General features: G+C 47.2%; 1 protein-coding gene across 3 annotated transcripts; it reads right to left on the reverse strand.

The window, feature by feature from the left end:
- Window positions 1–2,914: 2,914 nt before the first annotated feature.
- On the reverse strand, window positions 2,915–17,330 carry H2AZ2 (H2A.Z variant histone 2). Of its 3 annotated transcripts, none has more exons than XM_070058412.1 (5): window positions 17,076–17,330; window positions 10,749–10,826; window positions 6,007–6,120; window positions 3,885–4,014; window positions 2,915–3,242 (listed from the first exon to the last, which is right to left on the reverse strand). In XM_070058412.1, the coding sequence occupies exons 1-5, from the start codon at window positions 17,313–17,315 to the stop codon at window positions 3,181–3,183; spliced, it is 624 nt and encodes a 207-aa protein (XP_069914513.1). In that variant the 5' UTR covers window positions 17,316–17,330; the 3' UTR covers window positions 2,915–3,180.
- Window positions 17,331–17,599: the final 269 nt, after the last annotated feature.

Here is a 17,599-nt window from a genome sequence, read left to right on the forward strand (position 1 = left end):
TATATTTCTGAAGTATACAAACATGAACTACTGGCCGGCGCCGTGGCTCAATAGGCTAATCCTCCACCTTGCGGCGCCGGCACACCGGGTTCTAGTCCCGGTCGGGGCGCCGGATTCTGTCCCGGTTGCCCCTCTTCCAGGCCAGCTCTCTGCTATGGCCAGGGAGTGCAGTGGAGGATGGCCCAGGTGCTTGGGCCCTGCACCCCATGGGAGACCAGGAAAAGCACCTGGCTCCTGGCTCCTGCCAGGATCAGCGCGGTGCGCCGGCTGCAGCGGCGGCCATTGGAGGGTGAACCAACGGCAAAGGAAGACCTTTCTCTCTCTGTCTCTCTCTCTCTCACTGTCCACTCTGCCTGTCAAAAACTAAAAAAAAAAAAAAATAAAAAAAAATTTAAAAAAAAAAAAAAAAAAAAAAAACATGAACTACTATGCATAAAATGGTATTCAAACCATTCACTGGGGTTGGGAACAGGGAAGACAGCTGTTGAAGGTAGAGGATGGACACACAGGGCTTCATTATATTATTCTATTTCTGTGTATTTGTGAGAAGTTCCATAATATGGTTTTTAAAATGAGTTTTCCTTTGATAGTGTTATACTATAAAACATTTTTAAGTTCCTTCTTTATGACCATTTCTAGGCAGAAAAAATAGAATTTTGTGGACTATTAACTAGTCTATTAATGTATATATTTTTAAAATTTTTACTTATTTGAGAGGTAGAGTTACAGACAGTGAGAGACAGAGATAAAGGTCTTCTGTCCATTGGTTCACTCCCGAAATGGCCGCACTGGCCAGAGCTGCGCTGATCCAAATCCAGAAACCAGGAGCTTCTTCTGGTCTCCCACGTGGGTGCAGGGGCCCAAGGACTTGGGCCATGATCTACTGCTTTCCCAGGCCACAGCAGAGAGCTGGGTGAAGAGGAGCAGCCGGGATTCAAACCAGTGCCCATATGGGATCTGGCGCTGCAGGTGGAGGATTAACCTACTGTGCCAAAGCATTGGCTCTTAATGTATATTTTTGAAAAGGTACTTGGAAACTTAAGAGGAATGATAATTTTCAAAAGACTATACAGCCGGCACCGTGGCTCACCAGGCTAATCCTCCACCTTGTGGCGCCGGCACACTGGGTTCTAGTCCCGGTCGGGGCACCGGATTCTGTCCCAGTTGCCCCTCTTCCAGGCCAGCTCTCTGCTGTGGCCCAGGAGTGCAGTGGAGGATGGCCCAAGTACTTGGGCCCTGCACCCCATGGAAGACCAGGAGAAGCACCTGGCTCCTGCCTTCGGATCGGCACTGGCCGCAGCGCGCCGGCCACAGCGGCCATTGGAGAGTGAACCAATGGCAAAGGAAGACCTTTTTCTCTGTCTCTCTCTCTCACTGTCCACTCTGTCACAAAAAAAAAAAAAAAAAAAAAAAAAAAAAAAAAAAGACTATACAGTTGGGGCTGGCACGTGGCTCCTGGCTTTGGATCGGCGTAGTTCCAGCCATAGCAGCCATTTTGGGGGGGGTGAACCAACAGAAGGAAGACCTTTCTCTCTGTCAAATAAATAAAAATAAAAATAAAAAGACTATACAACTGCAAGCCAAAATAAACCTTCTTTCCTCATGCCCCCCTCAAAAAGTCTTAAGTGTACCACTAAGTTTTAGTGTATCAATAAAAGACCACTAAATGTTGGAATTTGAAGTCAAAAACAGAAAACTCTGATAAATTTAATGTTAACTCCAGGTGAGCGCATGGGCTCTGGAGCCAGCCAGATCTAAGGGTGAATCCTAGCTCTGCCACTTTTTCTATCAATTAGTTGAATGTTTTTCACAATCATTTAATTCTGTGAGCCTTGGGCTTCACATCTATCTCTATCAAGTGGGGGTATTAAGATTTCTTTCTTTCTTTTTTTTTTTTTTTTTTGACAGGCAGAGTGGACAGTGAGAGACAGAGAGAAAGGTCTTCCTTTTCTGTTGGTTCACCCCCCAATGGCTGCTGCGGCCGGTGCGCCACGCCGATCCAAAGACAGCAGCCAGGTGCTTCTCCTGGTCTCCCATGGGGTGCAGGGCCCAAGCACCTGGGCCATCCTCCACTGCACTCCCTGGCCACAGCAGAAAGCTGGCCTGGAAGAAGAGCGACTGGACAGAATCTGGCGCCCCGACTGGGACTAGAACCTGGTGTGCCAGCGCCGCAGGCAGAGGATTAGCCTAGTGAGCCGCGGCGCCGGCCAAGATTTCTTGATCAGTTAAACATGTAGCAAGGCCTGGCACATAAGTGCTGAGAAGAGAATTCAAATAATTTCATTACCCATTTCAGTCTGAAATGCACCCTTTTCCATATTCTAACATCTCTGAAATTGGGATCATTACACAATTGAAGGAATGTCATTATTTAATTGGCAGGTTTTTTTTTTGTTTTTTTTTTTTTTTTTTTTTTTTTTTAAGATTTATCTATTTATTCGAAAGGGAGAGAGAGAGAGAGAGAGAGAGAGAGAGTGAGTCACCCATCCACTGGTTCACTCCGGCTGCAACGACCAAAGCTGGGCTGATATGAAGCCAAGAGTGTGGGTGCAGGGGCCCAAGGACTTGGGACATCTTCCACTGTTTTCCCAGGCCGGAGCAGAGAGCTGGATAGGAAGTGGAACAGCTGGGACTTGAACCAGTACTCATATGGGTGCCGGCACTGCAGGCGGTGGGAAACCTGCTACACCACAGCGCCGGCCCCAGGAGCTTTTCTTTCTTAGGGTATCTAACAGCATATACAACATCACCGAAGAGTCAATACATTATGGCAACAAGTCGTGGTATCAAAGCTGTACTTCCAATATTTTAAGGTTATTCAGAATATGAGGATTATTCAGAATATGAGGATTTAAAAATTTCAAAATTTGATAAAACTCTCAGCATTTCATGAACAGAACAATTTTGAGACAAATTGTTTTTTAAAAAATGGTTTATCAGTTCCATTTTTGTATAAAACACGGAGAAACCTCGCCAATCAACACAACTGTTACCACATGAAAAGGTACTTTTATCAAACTTCCAAGTCTGAGAACGTACAAATGTTTCTTTTATCATGTCTACAGTAATTGTCTATGCTTTCCATTTAAATGTTTTAAAAATTCCACATATCCCCATGATTTCCTCTGTCCCCGTTACAGTACAATGATGGGGAGAACGAGGGCTGGGCGAAACAACCCTCTAAGCAGTTTTCTGTTGTCCCTTCTTTCCAATCAGAGATTTGTGGATGTGAGGGATCACACCTAGAATGAAATTTTAAAAGTTAGAATTAGAAACTTTTAAAGTGGCTACATCTTAACAGTGCCTCAAACCAAAAGCAGTGATACAAAGAATGAAACTTGCTTAAGTACCTGTTCACATCTTGATCCTGTTAAGGTACACCTCTGGGGTCTGTGAACCCCTCCCTCTACACTGTGTGTAACTGTGTGACAGACTGCACTTAGAGAACAGTACCACAAGCTTTCATTAGCTACTCCAAGCGTAACCCAAATAAGATAAGGCACCAACTTCCCTCTCCCCTCACTGATCCTGACCCGTTTGGTTATTTCATCCCTTTCAAGGGTACCAGATTAAGCGATTTCTTATGATCATTTCTGAACATAGTTTAAGAGGTATGGGGAATATTTTAAACACCAAGCTTTAAGTATCACGTATGAAATTTAGACAAAGAACTGACTGAAACAAAAATAGCATTACTGTATGACTACAATGAGAACAAATATTTATTTAGATCATTATGAAAAGAAGACTACTTGTAGATTTAACATGGAAGTAAAGTGCATATACTTTCAATCATTTGAATTCACTGGATCAATGATCTAATGATATACTAATTAGAAAGACCAATAATAACACTGGCTTAAGTAATAATACTTAATACATACCACCCCCAGCTATGGTAGCCTTGATAAGAGAATCCAATTCTTCATCACCACGGATTGCAAGCTGCAAGTGACGTGGAGTGATACGCTTTACTTTGAGATCCTTGGAAGCGTTACCTGCCAGCTCCAGTACCTACAAGCAGCCGCGAGTTTACACATCAAACAAATGGTAAAGTATTTAAAGATTCTGTTATACCTAAAGGATCCAATTACAGCTAAAAATATAGCTAGCATCTGTAAATACAATACGCAGATGATAAATACAAACTGATAATACATCTTTCTTTCTTTTTTTTTTTTTTTGACAGGCAGACTGGATAGTGAGAGAGATAGAGAAAAGAAAGAAAGGTCTTCCTTTTCCGTTGGTTTACCCCACATTGGCTGCTGTGGCCGGTGCACTGCGCTGATCCAAAGACAGGAGCCAGGTGCTTCTCCTGGTCTCCCACGCGGGTGCAGGGCCCAAGGACTTGGGCCACAGCAGAGAGCTGGCCTGGAAGAGGGGCAACCGGGACAGAATCTGGTGCCCCGACCGGGACTAGAACCTGGTGTGCCGGCGCCACAGGTGGAGGAGTAGCCTAGTGAGCTATGGCGGCGCCGGCCACATCTTTCTTTCTTGTATCTCTATTAATGCTTTTATATCACTCTCTTACTACTTCATTTGACCCCTTATCATTCTCTGCAACAGAGGAGTAGGCAATAAGCTAGAAGTCTCTTATTCTATTATCTTTTTTTTTTTTTTTTTTTTAATTTATTTGACAGATAGAGTCAACGAGAAATTTCAAAATCCTAGTTAGGTACCAAACTGCATTTTTTGATTTTGCCTCTATAAACTGTGCTGGCATTATGGGAAGCTGTGTGAATTCCTCTATAGATAGGAAATCATTAGAGTAGAGCCTTGCTTGGTAAGATTGGTGTATATTAGTAGTCAACTGTTTAAAAGATTCATTTATTTGAAAGGCAGAGAGAGAGAGAGAGACTGATTGATTTCACCTGCTGGCTCACTCCCTACATGGCCACAACAGCCAGGCTTGGGCCAGGCTGAAGCCAAGAGCCTGGAACGCCACCTGAGTCTCCTACACGCATGGCAGGCAGTCTAAGCACTTAGATCATCCTCTGCTGCTTTCCCAGGCACGTCAGCAGGGAGCGGGATTGGAAGTGAAGCAGTGGGACTCGGACTGGCGCTCGTATGGAGTGCCAATGCTGTGGGCAGCAGCTTACCCCACTGCACAACAGTGGCCCCCAAAATGTATACATTTCTAAAAAGAGTATGTAAAACGACAAGACTTGGAAAGAAAGCTCCTCAACTAGAACTATGATGTCCACACAAATCCTCTTTCTCATAACAAGCAAACCAAAACTACTGTGATCGATGTCACATTTCCAGTGAGACAAGATGACTTGAAGTTACTGAAATGACAGCTGACAAACAGCTAAGACCTGCATCCCCGTCTGGCTCCACGCCACATCCTCCCCGGAGTAAGAACCCTCCTGCTTGCTGCTTCTGCCACCACGGGTGACTACACCACCTGCTTGCTTCTCTGATTCCCAGCCTGTCACACAGCTGACGGAGTTTCACAGCTCCACAGCTTCCCACTCACTGCTCAGGGGAGGAGTAGGGCTGAGCAACGTGCTGCTCCATGGCCTCGGAATTCAGAACCCTCGCTCAGGTAACTCATCTTTCTGGAAAGTCAAATTCAGCATGTACAACCAGCAGAGAACCACAAGGATTAATTAGATCTTTACCCTCTGATATCATCATAATATATTTTGCGATTTTTACATATCATCACACTGGCAAACTTTTACCCCACTCCAAAGCCTCATAAGCTAAGAGGCTTTGTGGTAACGTCACAAATATTGCCTATTGATAATAGGAATACTTCAGAGTTCAGTTCATTTATACTGCTTTTTTAATATGCATTGCTGGCCCTGGCTTAACTTTAAAAACAGGTACATGAAGGTTCTTTTTGATACTGCCACCAGGTGATGGGCTGACAACATTCATCTAAAACTGCTATTAAGCCAAAGAACGTGTTTGTTTGTTTGTAGTACATTCTATGGGTTTCAGCCAATTAATTTAGAACTCCTTTTGAAATCCCACGTACAACAGACATCCCCTACAAACCTCAGCAGTGAGGTACTCCAGAATTGCAGCACTGTACACGGCAGCAGTGGCACCCACCCTTCCATGGCTTGTGGTGCGAGTCTTCAAGTGTCTGTGGATGCGGCCCACGGGAAACTGAAAGACAGACGTCTCAGTGAGAAGACTGTAACTGATGGTTGAATAACACAAATAAAGCGTGAGAAAACAAAAAGCTGCTCACACAGATCAGAAGCCAAACCTACAAGGGTACTTCAAAAAGATCTTAGGGAAAAAGAAATTAAAAGATGAGTTTATTTTGGAGCAAATTATTCTAAAGTACATTTGGCAATTAACAGTTCCCAGGGCCAGTGTGTGTATCCTGGTAATCTGCCTCATCTCTTTAACTTCTGCACGATATGAGCATTTCATCACGAAATAGAGAAGCTATGCTGTGCTACTACCAGAAACACACTCCACAAGGCTCCATCACGGCACTAACACCTGTCAGTCCCTCACCTAACAGCCGCCGATAACCATCTTTCTTGGCCTCTAACTTCACTGTTCTTCTCTCAGTTAAGGGTTGACTGTTAGCAAAGAAAAACCAATGCCATTCACTCATTGTGACTTTGTGCCTTCTGAGAAGAGGGCATGTTCTTATTTCCAAAGTATCCCAATTCTACTGTCTGCACAACGTATTCTCAACTCTCCTCACACTTCAAGGCCCCATTATTTCAACAATTCCAATTAATTCCTCCACTGGCTCCTTTCCTTTCACAGACTTTTCTCTACACATCTATGGTAACTATTCTACTACAGTTTAGATATCTTCTTTCCTAAGACAAAATTTAAAAGCAAATCCTAAAACCCTTTTTTCTTGTCACCATTTCTCCCAACCCAAACCTGTCTTGTTAAACACTGCTCTTGAAGGCCAGCAGTGACATTTCAGTTACCGAATTTATCAGCTACTTCAAGATCTCATCCTTAGAGAGAAAAGGCATTTGCCCCCCCCCCCACCTTACACGTATTCCCTCATGAGTATAAGCTTCTTAAGAGTTGGATCCTGGAGGCCAGTGGTGTGGCGCAGTGGGTTCAGCTGTTGTCTGCAGTGCTGACATCCCACACATGCACCAGTTTGATTCCCGGCTGCTCCACTTAGGATCCAGCCTCCTGCTAATGTACCTAGGAAAGCAGTGAAAGATAGCCCAAGTGCTTGGGCCCCCATACCCACGTGGGAGACCCAGAAAAAGTTCCTGGCTCCTGGCTTCAGTCTGGACCAGCTCTGACTGTTGTGATCATTTGGAAAATATACCAGTGGATGGAAGATCTCTCTCTCTCTTTCTCTATGTAACTTTGCCTTTCAAATAAAAAAAAAAAAAAAGATGGGGTGGGCGCTTATGGCGCCACCATCCCATATGGGTGCTGGTTCGAGTCCTTACTGCTCCACTTTTTTTTTTTTTTTTTTGACAGGCAGAGTTAGACAGTGAGAAAGAGAGACAGAAAGGTCCTCCTTCCATTGGTTCACCCCCCAAATGGCTGCTATGGCCGGTGCTGCACCGATCCCAAGCCAGGTGGCAGGTGCTTCCTCCTGGTCTCCCATGTGGGTGTAGGGCCCAAGCACTTGGACCATCCTCCACTGCACTTCCAGGCCACAGCAGAGAGCTGGACTGGAAAAGGAGCAACCTGGACAGAATCTGGCACCCTAATCGGGACTAGAACTTGGGGTGCCAGCACCGCAGGTGGAGGAATAGCTTAGTGAGCCACAGCGCCAGACAACTGCTCTACTTCTGATCCAGCTCTCTGCTATGGTCTGGGAAAGCAGAAGATGGCCCAAGTGCTTGAGCCCCTGTACCTGCGTGGGAGACTAGGAAGAAGCTCTGGGATCCTGGCTTCAAATTGGCCCACTTCCGGCTGTTGTGGTCTTCTAGGGGTGAACCAGCAGATGGAAGACCTCTTTCTCTGTCTCTCCCTCCTTCTCTCTATCTGTAACTCTACCTCTCAAGTAAATAAATAAATCTTAAAAAGGGGTGGGGAGGGAAGAATGGATCCTTAGTGAGTGTGGTATGTTGTTTGTTATACAAAAACATTTCTTCTCAAGCTAAAGAAACTAGTTTTATTTTTTGTTTTTATTTTATTATTTTTAAAAATATTTTTATTTATTTATTTGACAGGTAGAGTTACAGACAGTGAGAGAGACAGAGAGAACGGTCTTCCTTCTGTTGGTTCACTCCCAAATGGCCACAATGGTCAGAGCTGCGGTGATCTGAAGCCAGGAGCCAGGTACTTATCCTGGTCTCCCATGTGGGTGCAGGGCCCAAGGACCTGGGCCATCCTCCACTGCCTTCCTGGGCCACAACAGAGAGCTGGACTGGAAGAGGAGCAACCGGGACTAGAACCCGGCGCCCATATGGGATGCCAGCGCCGCAGGCGGAGGATTAACCTAGTGCGCCAAGGTGCTGGCCCCAACAGTTTTATTTTTTAAATCAATACACACGAGACCGAGCGTCTTGGGTTGCTGCAAGAGCACAGCAGACCGGCATGGTAAAAAGACAGCTTTCTGGGCTGCCGACTATAACACCAGCATCCCATAGGGGCGCTGGTTCAAGTCCTGGATGCTCCACTTCTTTTTTTTTTTTTTTTTTTAAAGATTTATTTATTTAATTGAAAGTTAAGAGTTCACAGAGAGAGGAGAGGCAGAGAGACAGGTCTTCCATCCGATGGTTCACTCCCCAACTGGCCGCAAAGGCCGGAACTGCACCGATCCGAAGCCAGGAGCCAGGAGCTTCTTTCGGGTCTCCCACGCGGGTGGGACTTTGGGACATTTTCTACTGCTTTCTCAGGCAATAGCAGAGAGCTGGATGGGAAGTGGAACAGCCAGATCTTGAACCGATGCCCATGTGGGGTGCCAGCACTTCAGGCCAGGGCATTAACCTGCTGTGCCACAGCACTAGCCCCCTGGCTGTTCCACTTCTGATCTAGCTTTCTGCTAACATATTTGGAGAAGCAGGGAGAAGACAGCCCAAGCACTTGGGCCCTGCCACCCATCTGGGAGACCTGCACAGAGTTATAGGCTCTTGGTTTCTGCCAGGTCCAGTCCTGGCAATTATGGTCATTTGTGGTTCAAAGATCTTTCTATCTCCCCCTCTCTCTACAACTCTGTCTTTCAAATAAATAAATAAATAAATAAATATATATACACACACACCCCTTTATTTTGAGCAAGGGGAATGACAGCTTAGTACGTAAAGCTACACTGCAGTTTGAATCCTGCTTTATTTAGAGTTCTAATTTTTTTTTTTTTTTTTTTTTTTGGACAGGCAGAGTGGACAGTGAGAGAGAGAGAGACAGAGAGAAAGGTCTTCCTTTGCCGTTGGTTCACCCTCCAATGGCCGCCACGGCTGGCGCGCTGCGGCCGGCGCACCGCGCTGATCCGATGGCAGGAGCCAGGTGCTTCTCCTGGTCTCCCATGGGGTGCAGGGCCCAATCACTTGGGCCATCCTCCACTGCACTCCCTGGCCACAGCAGAGAGCTGGCCTGGAAGAGGGGCAACCGGGACAGAATCCGGCGCCCCGACCGGGACTAGAACCCGGTGTGCCGGCGCCACAAGGCGGAGGATTAGCCTAGTGAGCCGGGCGCCGGCCGAGTTCTAATATTAATACTCTGAGTACTACCCAGTCTTTTCTTCCCTGGACTCAAAAAACCATGTGTTTCTGAGGGGCATACCAATCTCTTTGTGTTCCTTTCCCGTCCACTGAGGTTATGAAACTCATCTACTGCTTGAACTATCAACTCTACATAAATGATCCCATCTCGTTTAGAAAGCTGGACTCATGTTTCCAACTTCCAAGCACTTCACATAGATGCTTCAGCGAACTCCAAAATGATTCCACTCAAATTTCTCTCATAACTTACCCTATTCTTATTTAAGCTCCCTGGTCCCTTAAATTCTGTGCCTTAGAAAAACTTCTGATCTCCTCTCCATTGACTACATCCACATTCTTTCTATTCATTTTCATCTCACTCTAAGCATTCAATAACCTCCATTTAAGTATGCTTCTAAATAAACTGAGACTTTACATGGAACCCTAAAATGTACAATGAGTGCATCAAGGTTGTCTTCACCTCCCTCGTTATCACCTGGATCGTGTCATCCTCTTGGCGCAAACTCTCAATGGTTTGTCACTGCCTAGAAGATAAAACCCAAACCTTACAGTCCAGCCTCCCATCTTCCCTACTTCACACTGCTTCTTATCATATAAAAAGTAATTCTTACTCATCCAGAAAATTCTGAGTGTGAGTTAAAGTTGCAACAATTCAAATATGCAAACTTGGAAAATATTTTAGTGGTTTTGAATAGATCATAGTCTAAAAGAAGGCTACCGGGGAAATATCTTCATAGAACCAGGGAACAGTTCATTATTTTTCCCTTAAATTTCATCTCATCCTGAAAGTTAATGTACCATTACAAACACCTTTAATAGAAAAACCACACCATACTCACTTTAATAGGATACAATTAAAAACCTAGGTATATGATTATTATCTTAAAATAACATTTTGAACAGGATAAAATTACCAAGTTCATTAAGATAAGTCCTTTTTATAATTTGTTCTTGTTTGGAAGAGAACACAATAGCTAATTTTAAGCCTTGACCAATTAATCACATAACTAAAAGCCTTTAATAATACAAGTAGACTTTCTGTAATTAATGGCACATCCATGGACCACCAACTGCAACAGTGAACAGAAGAATTCAGTATTGAACATAAGAGCAGAGATTCATCACCTGCAGCCCAGCCCTCTGTGAGCGAGACACTGCCTTGGCCTTGGCCTTCCCGCTGTCCTTCCCAGCTTTGCCTCCAGCCTGCATGGAAATTCAAAATATGAGGTTTCCACAAATACAAAAATTCCTTAATTTTCAGACTGAAGAATTATGCAAGTCAATCTAACTTTTATGCACACTTAAAATAGTGCATAATTAGATGATTTTTAAAAATATCAACATATTATTTCCACAAAATATATTCAGAACTTAGCTGTTTTGAGAGAAAAAATAAAAAGCTACCAAAAAAAAATCCCCTAAAAATCCAACAGAATTGTCATATGAACCAGTAATTCCACTTCTAGGTATATACCCCCATATCAAATGCAAGTTATTTGCATACTCACGTTCACAGCATTATTCACAAGGGTCAAAAGGTAGACTCAATCCAAGTATCCACTGATGGATGAGTGGATAAAATGAGATGCATATATATAATGGAATAGTGTTCAGTTTTTTTTTTTTTTTTTTGACAGGCAGAGTGGACAGTGAGAGAGAGAGAGACAGAGAGAGAAAGGTCTTCCTTTACCATTGGTTCATCCTCCAATGGCCGCTGTGGCTGGTGCGCTGCAGCCGGCACACCGTGATGATCCGAAGCCAGAAGCCAGGTGCTTCTGGTCTCCCATGCGGGTGCAGGGCCCAAGGACTTGGGCCATCCTCCACTGCCTTCCCGGGCCACAGCAGAGAGCTGGACTGGAAGAGGAGCAACCGGGACAGAATCCGGCGCCCCGACCGGGACTAGAACCCGGTTTGCCGGCGCCACTACGTGGATGATTAGCCTATTGAGCTGCGGCGCCGGCCAGCGTTCAGTTTTTATTTTTATTTTTTGACAGGCAGAGTGGACAGTGAGAGAGAGAGACAGAGAGAAAGGTCTTCCTTTGCCGTTGGTTCACTCTCCAATGGCCGCCGCGGCTGGCGCACCACACTGATCCGAAGGCGCTTCTCCTGGTCTCCCATGCAGGTGCAGGGCCCAAGCACTTGGGCCATCCTCCACTGCACTCCCTGGCCACAGCAGAGAGCTGGCCTGGAAGAGGGGCAACCGGGAAAGAATCCAGCGCCCCGACCGGGACTAGAACCCAGTGTGCCGGCGCTGCTAGGTGGAGGATTAGCCTATTGAGCCGTGGCGCCGGCCCAGTGTTCAGTTTTAAAAAAGAAATTCTGGGGCTGGCATTGCATTGCAGGTTAAGTTGCCATTTGCCACACTGGCAACCTTTATCTGAGTGCTGGTTCGAATTCTAGCTGCTTCACTTCTTTTTTTTTTTCCTAAGCTTTATTTATTTATTTGAAAGTCACAGTTACAGAGAGAGAGTTATCGATCCTCCATCCGATGGTTCTCTCCAGATGACTGCAATGACCGGAGCTGCACTGATCTGAAAGCTTCTTCGGGGTCTCCCACAGTGCAAGGGCTCAAGGTCATGGGCCATCTTCCACTGCTTTCCCTGGTCATAGCAGAGAGCCTCATTGGAAATGGAGCAGCCAGGACTCAAACCAGGCCTATATGGGGTGCCGGCACTACAGGCGGTGGCTTTACCCACCATGCCACTGAGCTGGCCCCAGCTGCTTCCCTTCCTACCCAGTTCCCTACTAATGCGCCCAGGAAAGCAGTGGAGGATGGACCAAGTGCTTGGGCCCTGCACCCATGTGGGAGATCAGGACAGTGTTCCAGGATGCTGGCTTCAGCCTGGCCCAGTCCTGCTGTTTCAGACATTCGGGGAGTGAACTAGAGGATGGAAGATCTCTCTGTCACTCTGCCTGTCAAACAAAATACCTTTAAAAGAGAGAGAGGGAGCCAGCACCGCGGCTCACAAGGCTAATCCTCCGCCTTGCGGCGCCGGCACACCGGGTTCTAGTCCCGGTCGGGGCGCCAGATTCTGTCCCGGTTGCCCCTCTTCCAGGCCAGCTCTCTGCTGTGGCCAGGGAGTGCAGTGGAGGATGGTCCAAGTGCTTGGGACCTGCACCCCATGGGAGACCAGGAGAAGCACCTGGCTTCTGCCTGCGGATCAGCGCAGTGCGCCGGCCGCAGCAGCCATTGGAGGGTGAGCCAACGGCAAAGGAAGACCTTTCTCTCTGTTTCTCTCTCTCTCACTGTCCACTCTTCCTGTCAAAAAAATAAAAAACTAAATTAAATTAAATTAAAAAGAAAGAGAGGGGGAATTGTGACACGTTACAATAGGGAAGAACCTTAAGGACATTATGCTAAGGGAAATAAGCCAATCGTACAAGAGAAACGGTACACTATTCCACTTCATACAAGTTTCTCAGGGTAGTCCGATTCATAGGCAGAAAACTGAATTGTGGTTGTCGGGGACTACAGGAGGTGAAAACTGGAAGTTACTGTCCAACTGAAGACTTTCAGTCCTAGAACATCAAAAAATTCTACAGAGAGATTGATGATGGTTGCACAATGTGATTGTACTTAATGCTAGTGAACTGTGAATCCAAAAATGTTTAAAAAAGTAAACTTTATTATGTATACTTTATCACACTCACAAAAAGGACCTTCAGGGGCCTGTGCTGTGGTGCAGTGGGTAACGCCCCGGCCTGAGGCAATGGCATCTCATATGGGCGCAGGTTCAAGACCCAGCTGCTCCACTTCTGATCCAGCTCTCTGCTGTGGCCTGGGAAAGCAGTAGAAGATGGCCCAAGTCCTTGGGCCCCTGCACCCGCGTGGGAGACCCAGAAGAAGCTCCTGGATTCTGGCTTTGGATCAGCGCAGCTCTGGCCATTGCAGCCAACTGGGGAGTGAACCAGCGTATAGAAGACCTCTCTCTCTCTCTCTCTCTGCCTCTCCTCTCTGTGTAACTCTTTCAAATAAATAAATCTTAAAAAACAACAACAACAACAACAAAAAGGATCTTCACAAATACTACTTTCAACTGATAGAAAATAAGTACTTCTTAAATAATCTTAACGTCCACGAACAGAATGGTCAAATAAATCATAGTATATAAACACAATAGAGTGTTATCCAGTTATTTCAAGAAATGAATTAGCCGGCGCCGCGGCTCACTAGGCTAATCCTCCGCCTAGCGTCACCGGCACACCGGGTTCTAGTCCCGGTCGGGGCGCCGGATTCTGTCCCGGTTGCCCCTCTTCCAGGCCAGCTCTCTGCTGTGGCCTGGGAGTGCAGTGGAGGATGGCCCAGGTGCTTGGGCCCTGCACACCATGGGAGACCAGGAAAAGCACCTGGCTCCTGGCTCCTGCCATCGGATCAGCGCGGTGCGCCGGCCGCGGCGGCCATTGGAGGGTGAAGCAATGGCAAAGGAAGACCTTTCTCTCTGTCTCTCTCTTTCACTGTCCACTCTGCCTGTCAAAAAAAAAAAAAAAGAAAAAAGAAAAAAGAAAGAAATGAATTAAAATATGCACTGATATAGACCACGCTACAAAACCTATTTCTATGTGAAAAAGGTGTACAAGTACAATGTGCTGTTCTTTATGTAAAAATGGGGTATTATAGAGTATGTGTGTTCACATATATTTCTAGTAGGTGACACAAGTTATTAAAAAATTTTTTTTTTTTTTTTTTTTTACAGGCAGAGTGGACAGTTAGAGAGAGAGACAGAGAGAAAGGTCTTCCTTTTGCCGTTGGTTCACCCTCCAATGGCCAGTGCGGCCAGCGCGCTACGGCCGGCGCACTGCGCTGATCTGATGGCAGGAGCCAGGTGCTTCTGGTCTCCCATGGGGTGCAGGGCCCCAAGCACTTGGGCCATCCTCCACTGCCTTCCCGGGCCATAGCAGAGAGCTGGTCTGGAAGAGGGGCAACTGGGACAGAATCCGGAGCCCCGACCGGGACTAGAACCCGGTGTGCCGGCGCCGCAAGGCAGAGGATTAGCCTAGTCAGCTGCGGCGCTGGCCTCAAGTTATTAAAGTTATTTGCTGATAGGGAACACAAAATATCTGCTTTAAGAAAATTATTTTCCCTTTTGTACCATTTGATTTACTATTTAAATCTATCATTTCTTCACTGAAAAACAGTTGGTTAAAAATGTAAGTTACCAGAATTGGCTAGTGAGAGTATACTTCCACAGAGGATAAGCTTTGAATCAGCATATTCCTTTCGTAATGCTTTCCTTACAGAAGTTTAAGCAAACAAACCTACCAACCCCACAACCTTGTATAGTCCCTCTAATTTCATGTCTCAGTGGATCACTTGCCTATTTCCCAAAATCATATCTGAGGGGGAGAATGAACGCTTTGGAGGTATTAAAACAAGGAAATAAAAAAATAAAACTTAAGAACTGATTTATATTCTTTGTTGCAATTCAACAAAAGAGACTGATTTAAGTTTACCAGAGAGAATTAAAACTCTAGAGGTTTTGGGGCCAGTGCTGTGGTGAAGTGGGTTAACACCTGGCTTGAAGCACCAGCATCCCATGTGGGCGCCGGTTCTAGTCCCAGCTGCTCCTCTTCCGATCCAGCTCTCTGCTGTGGCCTGGGAAAGCAGTGGAGGATGGCCCAAGTGCTTGGGCCCCTGCACCCATGTGGGAGACCCGGAAGAAGCTCCTGGTTCCTGACTTCGGATCAGCGCAGCTCCGGCAGTTGTAGCCATCTGGGGAGTGAACCAGTGGATGGAAGACCTCTCTCTCTCTGTCTCTGCCTCTCTCTGTAACTCTTTCAAATAAATAAAATAAATCTTCTAAAAAATAAATCTTTAAAAAAATTAAATAAAATAAAAATTAAAAAGTCTCTAGAGGTTTTTACCAGGATGCCATATATATAAGTATGCATTTTAACGTGTTTCTGTTTAACTGAGAGGCAGGGAGACAGACAGGGAGGTCTCAGCGAGTTCATTCCCTGAACTCCAAAGGGTGAGAGATGACCTGAACACAGACACTGGCACATGGGACGCAGTGTCTGAGCCTCTTCTATTTCTATAACTTTTGACTATCTTGCCATATAACTACATTTTTACATGGCTTATGAGATATTCTCACCATTCCTCAAATAAAGAAACCTTTCCATCTATTTTCCCTAGTATAAAATATTTTTAAAACTCTCAACTGGTATATGGGTCTAAATCCTAATCAGTCTCCCTGACTAGATTAAGAAATACCTAAGTCGTTAATTAAAAGCCATCAAGTGCAAAATTCCCCAGGCTTCCCAGTTTATACAGTAACTTTTCGGCTTAAGCAATTTGATCCTCACTGTTTCAAAACTGTCACATTTGCTGCTGTATTTACTTGTGTTTTAGGGAAGTAGACATAACCAGATTTTTAAAGCCTCAATACATAGAATGATTATTTCCAAGGCTCCAAATAAATTTTTTATACTGAATAAAATCAAAGTTGTATAGCATCAAACCTATCTGAATGTAAAATTACATAGTGAATGCTTTCCCAAACCCCCTCCCACTGTACGCGTACTTTATGCATTTTAATACACTCAGCGGCTGGCTGAGAAACAATATAAAGTTTTTAATTCAAGGACTGGACTAGCACTGATCTGGCTAATTAAAGCGCTTGGTTTACAGAGGAGGGAACATTTTCCTCAGAGACTTGGAAACTGGAAGCCAACACACTTTCCTGTGTGTTAACAGAAAATGACAGCTTCTCGAGTTAAAAACCTTACACTCAGCGATGACCACGCAATGCTTCCCGCACTTCGAGCTGGACACTGCGTATTGCTGGCTACTGTAAACGACACAGCGTGCACAGCGCATCACTGGCCGTCTCTAACCGAGATCTGGCGCTCTGCGCGGACGCAGTCGGGGACTTCACGGAGAGGACCGGCGATCAGCCGGCGGGGCTGAGCTGGGCCAAGCTCACAACCGGCGCGCGGCGGTGCCCCCGACCGGCCAGTCGGTCCGCGGCCTCGCACCGCCCGACGGCTGAGCGCGGAGCGGCCGCTGCGGCCCGGCCCCGGCCCGGCCCCCGCCGCACGCCGCACTCCTCCCACCCGGCCCGCGGCCCCACGCGGCGGGCGCGCAGCGGGGAGCTGTCCGGCGCGGGGCTCGCGGACGCCCCTCGGACGCCCCTGCTCCCGGCCGGGAGATTACGTAACCCGACAGCTCCCAACACAACTTGGGCAGCGGCGGCCGGCGGTCCGCGTCCGCCGAGCAGCGCTCGCTCGGGCGTCCCCGGCGGCGGGGTCGGGGCTGAGGGGCCGCTCCGCCCGCCGGACCCAGCCCTCGGCCGGACGCGCACGTCGGGGTCCGCGGCCCCGACGCCCACCGACTCCCGACTCCACAGGTAGCGCCGGCGCCGCAGGGTCGCCGCCCCGCGCCAGCCCCCGCCCCGCTCCCGGCCCGCTCGGCCCTGAGCCCTGCCCGTCAGGTCGACCGGCCGCTCTCACCATGGTCTCGGCCGCGCGCCCTCCGTTGCCGCCCGAGCCGCTGCCGCCGCTCTCGCAGCACCGATCGCCGCCGCCAGAGCCGGACAATACCCGGGGCCCGCCTCGCTCCACTGCAGCCAATGGCCGCCAGCCTTGCTGATTTGAACCCCGACGATTGCCCAATCGCACACTTCCTTCTAGTGAGGCCCCGCCCCCCAGCACCTCCTCCCTAACGGCTGTTTGTTTTTGCACACGGCACATGGAGGCGGGGCCTCTAGCCCCAACACTGAAGTGCTCACCGCCTCTCTCCTCGCGCCTAAGTCTTGACGGACAGAAGACTGCACCAATAAAAGTGCAGACAGGACCCAATGAAAACACCGCCCGTGAGCATGAGAGGCGGGCCTGCGAAATCGACATCAGGATTAGCCAATGGGGCGGAGCGACTTCGGGCTGCTGTAGCTTTCCCGCCCATTCTCGGCATTGGTCCGCCGCGTTCTGGGACTTGTTTGGAGAAGAAAAGACTGGCGAGTGTTTCTCGCGGCGGG

This window comes from Oryctolagus cuniculus, chromosome 16 (assembly GCF_051225735.1).
Source record: "Oryctolagus cuniculus isolate XC-2025 breed Fujian yellow rabbit chromosome 16, ASM5122573v1, whole genome shotgun sequence".
NCBI classification, from domain to species: domain Eukaryota; kingdom Metazoa; phylum Chordata; class Mammalia; order Lagomorpha; family Leporidae; genus Oryctolagus; species Oryctolagus cuniculus.